This window comes from Sapajus apella, unplaced genomic scaffold (genome assembly GCF_009761245.1).
Source record: "Sapajus apella isolate SASKATOON/1434 unplaced genomic scaffold, GSC_monkey_1.0 scaffold26, whole genome shotgun sequence".
Classification (NCBI taxonomy): domain Eukaryota; kingdom Metazoa; phylum Chordata; class Mammalia; order Primates; family Cebidae; genus Sapajus; species Sapajus apella.
Genome location: NW_022436966.1, coordinates 8,404,774 through 8,410,773, shown reverse-complemented (window position 1 = coordinate 8,410,773; position 6,000 = coordinate 8,404,774). Strand labels below are relative to the sequence as shown.

At 42.6% G+C, this 6,000-nt stretch overlaps 1 protein-coding gene across 3 annotated transcripts in view; it reads left to right on the top strand.

Annotated features, from left to right (window-relative positions):
* Positions 1 to 6,000, top strand: part of SLC1A4 (solute carrier family 1 member 4) — a 31,355-nt gene that overhangs the window by 11,884 nt on the left and 13,471 nt on the right. For all 3 annotated transcript variants that reach the window (XM_032291951.1, XM_032291948.1, XM_032291950.1), the window contains 2 exons: positions 322 to 364; positions 3,081 to 3,143. In XM_032291951.1, the coding sequence (XP_032147842.1) occupies positions 322 to 364; positions 3,081 to 3,143 (106 nt within the window). The remainder of the gene's footprint in view (positions 1 to 321; positions 365 to 3,080; positions 3,144 to 6,000) is intronic.

The window sequence follows — 6,000 nt, the reverse complement described above, 5'->3', positions numbered from 1 at the left end:
AAAAAAAAAAAAAAAAAAAAAAAGATGCAGCATAAGCTGTGGGTGGAGAGAGGACACTGTGCTAGGCTTTTAGAAGTGGACATCTCAAAGCAGATACTTTGCACACCGAATTTTAAGAATACCGATCTAGCCAGGTGCCATGGCTCACGCTTGTAGCCTCAACAGTTTGGGAGGCTGAGGCAGGAAGATCACTTGAGCCCAAAAGTTCAAGGCTGCAGTGAGCTAAGAGCACACCACTGCACTCCAGCCTGGGCAACAGGGACCCCACCTCTAAAAAATTGTTTTAAAAGAATACTGACAGTATGCTTTCTTTTCCAACAGAAACCTGTTTCCCTCAAATCTTGTGGTTGCAGCTTTCCGTACGGTAAGGCTTGATACTTTCCTAAAAATATGAAACTTTGATGGAAGAAATGTATAAATTATTGCTGTAGAGTTGGGTAAGGTAGAACAGGGAGAGATGGTGGTGTTAATAAAACTTGGTGACATTGGCCTAAACCTTTTTTTTTTTTTTTTTTTTTTCAGAGGGTGTCTCTCTCTATTGCCAAGCTGGAGTGCAGCGGCGTGATCTTGGCTCACTGCAACCTCCACCTCCCGGGTTCAAGTGATCCTCCTACCTCAGCCTCCTGAATAGCTGGGATTACAGGCGCATGCCACCATGCCCAGCTAATTTTTTGTATTTTTAGTAAAGACTAGGTTTCACCATGTTGGCCAGGATGGTCTTGATCTCTTGACCTCGTGATCCACCCGCCTCAGCCTCCCAAAGTGCTGAGATGACAGGCGTGAGCTACTGCTCCTGGCCTGGCCGAAACTTTTATAAATGGGTGCCTAGAGTTAAAAAGCAACAACAACAACAAAATAAATAAACACTGAACAAACAGAACTTTCCAAAATGTCCCACTGGTTCCAAAATTTTTTTACGTTATTTAAGAAATACCCTTAAATCACATTTTGGGGTGGTCTTAAATATTGTAGACTTTTAAAAAAATACGCTTTTATCTTTTCTTCTGACTATAAAGATAATATGTGCTCATTGCAAAAAAAACTAAAATACAAAGAAGTGTAAGGAAAAAAAAAATCATCCATAGTCACTGCCTAGAGCTACCCATTCTTTTGGTATACCTTCTCCAGATATGTTTTTTCTATGCGTGTATACACATACATTTTAAAAATAAGCATACAGGCCGGATGCAGTGGCTTATGCCTATAATCACGGCACTTTGGGAGGCCAAGACCGGTGGATCACTTGAAGTTAGAAGTTCAAGACCAGCCTGGCCAACATGGTGAAACCCTGTCTCCATTAAAAAAATTAGCCGGGCATGGTGGTGTGCCTATAATCCCAGCCACTCAGGAGGCTGAAGCAGAAGAATTGCTTAAACCCAGGAGGTCTCCACCTGGGTTCTCTGCAGTGAGCTGAGATCATACCACTGTACTCCAACCTGGGAGACAGAGTGAGACTCCATCTCAAATAAATAGGGTGGGCACAGTGACTCATACCTGTAATCCCAGTACTTTGGGAGGCCGAGGTGGGCGGATCACCTGAGGTCAGGAGTTCAAGACCAGCCTAACCAACATGGAGAAACCCCATCTCTACTAAAAATACAAAAAATTAGCCGGGCGGGTGGCACATGCCTGTAATCTCAACTACTTGGGAGGCTGAGGTAGGAGAATTGCTTGAGCCAGGGAGGCAGAGGTTGCAGTGAGCTGAGATCCCACCATTGTACTCCAGCCTGGGCAACAAGAGTGAAACTCTGTCTCAAAAAAATAAATAATAAAAGATAAGCATACATAGTATGTACACACACTACACATGTTGCTTCATAGTCTGCTGTTTTTTTAAGGCAGCATATTATGAATATTTTCTCCTGTCGGTAGATACCCTTCTGCATAACGCCATGGCTGTAGAGCATTCCATCCATTGTAAGAGCATAACATAATTCTCCTCTATCAGTCCCCCACTGATGGATGTTCCGGTTGTTTCTGGTTTTCCCCTATGTTTTGGCAATGCTGTAAGTAACATTCCTGTGGCCATTCTTTACACAGAGAAGGAATATAAAGGTCTAGATTATATGGTCTAATCTGATTCCTTTTTATAAGCAAAGACTTTTCTCTTTCTACTTACAACCTCTCGTTTTTGTTTTGTTTTGTTTTTTGATCTGCTTATAAGCACAAGAGTGACTTGTATATATATTGTGAGGTAGGAAAGAAATAGAGGTGTATGGGGCTTTTTTTAGTGTCTGTCACAGAGCGGGTGTGTGGGTTTGTTTGAACACCTCTGCCTTTCTGCAACACTGATAAATCAAAGCTGAGAGAAGCCAGAGACCAGCAAGGGTAGGCAGAGAGCAGGCCTGTGAGTCTATACTTCCTAATGGGCTCCTGCCGACAGTTCAGGGGCCAGATGCCCTTAGAAGGGGTCAGGAAGGACTGAATTCCAACAGATTCCACTTGTTAGTACATACTGCCGCAGAGAGACACCTGTGTGCACCATGCAGAAGCATGTGAAATCAACCAGGGGACCAAAGCTGGAGAGATGTCTCATTCTGATAAGTGAGTCCCCCGAAGATGCTCAGCTCGAAGACGCTGTCTTGCTTCACATCCCTGGCTTTCAAGAATGGAGGCTCAAGCCAGATTAGAAACAGAGAGTAGAAGCAGTCATGCTCAAACAAGTTCTAGAACAAAGTGGGGTATAAATAAATGAATGAAAATAAAATGACACAATGAAATATGAATATTGGCATTAGTACTAAGTTATTTCAATTTACATATTTCATAAGGCCGAGGAAATATCAAACTTTCAGCAATAAATTGTGCAGCCCTTCTTCTCCAAACCATTGCCCAAAGAACATAAGGAAATTCTCCCTGCTCCCTTGGCAGGAGGTCTCTTGAAGTACCTGCTGGCTTGGTCCTAATGGAGCTTCTGTATAATTCTCAGAGGCTCTTGTCAGGCCCACCTGGTGGGGAATGCCCAGCACACTCGGTGTGAACGGTGACAGAAGTAGCGAGAGCGCGGGAGTGCCCTTGGCGTCTCTAGATCGGTCTTCACCTGTGCACTAACAGTGGGTTTTTCTTCCTCTTCATCACAGTATGCAACCGATTATAGAGTCGTGACCTACAGCAGCAGCTCTGGAAATGTAACCCATGAAAAGGTAAAACTCTTTATAAGGTCACTTGTAAAAATATGTCTAAAGCAAATCTGATTTCTTTTTCTTATTTTGTGAATTTATTTAAAAATGTAAGAAAAACTACCACTAATCTTTTATAAATTATTTTAGAAAATAGAGGAGGAATGAAAACTTTTTAACTCATTTTATGAAGCCAGCTTTAAACTGATAACAATTGAAGGAGCATACAGGACATGTCTTTTTCTCAACTGAGCTGAAAACTTTGGGGTGTAAATGGACTATTTGGAGTGAACAGTTTAGGTTTGCTCCTTTGGATCTGTAAAATGTTTTATTTATTGGTTTATGCATTGTTTGAAACAGGGTCTAGTTCTATTGCCCAGGCTGGAGTGCAGTGATGTGATCATGGCTCACTGCAGCCTTGAACTCTTGCCCTCAAGTGATTCTCCTGCCTCAGCCTTCCAAGTAGCTGGGACTATAGGTGTGTGCCACCAGGCTCAGCTATTTTTTTTTTTTTAATGTTTTGTAGAGACAGAGTTTCAACGTGTGTGCCAAGGCTGGTCTTGAACTCCTGGCTTCACATAATCCTCCCACATTTGCCACCCAAAGTGCTGGGATTGCAAGTGTGAACCTGTGCCTGGCCTCAGAAAACATTTTATAAAACCTTTTCTACTATCCAGAAATGTAATTAGTAAGTGTTTAACCTACCCCAACACCTACTATGTTTTTTAAAAAGTCAAAATATAAAGGTAAAATAAAAATAATTTCTAATAAAAGAATCCATATTTTGCCATGTACATAGACAACTATATTTGAAGACATAATGAAGTTTTCAGATACTTATATTTACTTAGAATAAATAAATTGAGATTTAAAAGCCGTGAGATAGAAGTCAACTAAATATTGTTGGTATATTTTTTGCTATTTCTCTGCACATTTTGAAATACATGCTAAATAAATATTTTTGCATATGTATACAGAATCACCCCAAATCCAACAGCTACAAGTACAGACCTTGTACCAGTGACCTGGATATTATTCTAAAATGGCAAATAATGCTTGTTGAAGTTCAGAACAAAATAAAGTCTTCCTTCAGTTTACTTCCACTTGATATTCTTGGAAAATCCAGCAAATACTAAACTATGCAGAAAAAAATATTTAAGGGTAAATGGAGTTAATCCTAGCTCAGTGCATTTTAAACAGCTTTTTCCCCATCTGACTGTCTGATAGGATGCTCTGAGGTCTGGGGGATGTAGGAAAGTCTGCATTTTGTTGCCTGAACATTTCACAACATTTAGCATTCTTAGTACCCTGCCTACTATTTCCCCAGTAAGACGCCACAATCATTATGACAACCAACGCACCCACACACATTCCAAAAGTCGCCTAGGAAATGATATCCCCCCTGTTCATAAATCGGTGGTTCCTGATTTTAAAAGATGGCTGTCACTTCCCTGTGTCTGGCCAGTGGGTGTGGCTGGAAGTCCAACCTGGCCCCTTCTGCCAGCCCCTGGATTCCACAGCTGGGCTCATTGAGCTGTGGGTGTCAGCTAGGCCTGCTCTCCAGGTAAGTGGCTCACTTCTGCATGCCACCTCGGCACAGACACTTTCCCACTTTATTTCATTGGAGCCTTAGGACAACCCGGCCAGGTAGGATTTCGTATCCTCACTACAAATTACTTGAAATGATCGTCTTCCAAAGTTGATCAAGGCCATTTTGGCCAGTTTTAAAAAAACAAATTGTTGGCTGGGCACGGTGGCTTATGCCTGTAATCCCAGCACTTGGGGAGGCCAAGAAGGGAAGATTGCTTGAGCCCAGGAGCTCATGGCCAGCCTGGGCAACATAGTAAGTCCCCCATCTCTATAAAAAACAAAAAATATATAAAAATTAGCCAGGCATAGTGGCACATGTCTATAGTCCCAGCTACTTGGGAGCCAAGGTGGGAGGGTCGCTTGACTCCGGGAGGTCGATTCTGCAGTGAGTCATGATCATGCCACTGCACTCCAGCCTAGGCAACAGAGCAAAACTATGTCTAAATAAATAAATAAAAAGAAACCAAGAGTGATGAGTAAATGCTAGAACACTAATTGTCTCTGCAATAACTTTAAGTTTTGGCAAATATGGCTGTTGTAACTTCTCCACTGGGAATACTGGTGACCTGTGAGCATCTACCTCAGCTGACATACACTTGCCTCCACTGTAAATTTCACCCAGGCATTTAAGGAGTCAGGCTTTAAGAAAGAGTCCAGGTGCAGTGGCTCACACTTGTAATCCCAGCACTTTGGGAGGCAGAGATGCAGATCACCTGAAGTCAGGCATTCCAGACCAACCTGGCCAACGTGGTGAAACCGCATCTCTACTAAAAATATAAAATTAGCGGGGTATGGTGATGGCACCTGTAATCCCAGCTACTTGGGAGGCTGAGGCAGGAGAATCACTTGAACCCTGGAGGCAGAGGTTGCAGTGAGCCAAGATTGCACCATTGCACTCCAGCCTGGGCAGCAGAGTGAGACTCCATCTCAAAAAAATAAACTAAAACAAAGAAAAAGGAGCAGTGTGTCCTTGCTGGTTCCAGGCTTCCCTAAATCCTGTGGTAAGACTATGTAAAGGCATAGCAGGTGTGAGCTCTGTCTCCAAGGATAGGATGTTGGTGACAGAATGAAAAGTCAAGGACATAGCCAGGCATGGTGACTCATGCTTGTAATCTCAGTGACTCAGAAGGCTGAGGTGGGGGGATTGCTTGAAGCCAGAAATTTGAGACCAGCCTGGGCAACATAGTGAGACTCCCACCTCTAAATAATATTTTTTTTTCTATACTAGCCAAGTTGGTGGTATTTGCCTGTAGTACCAGCTACTTGGGAAGCTGAAGTGGGAGGATTCCTT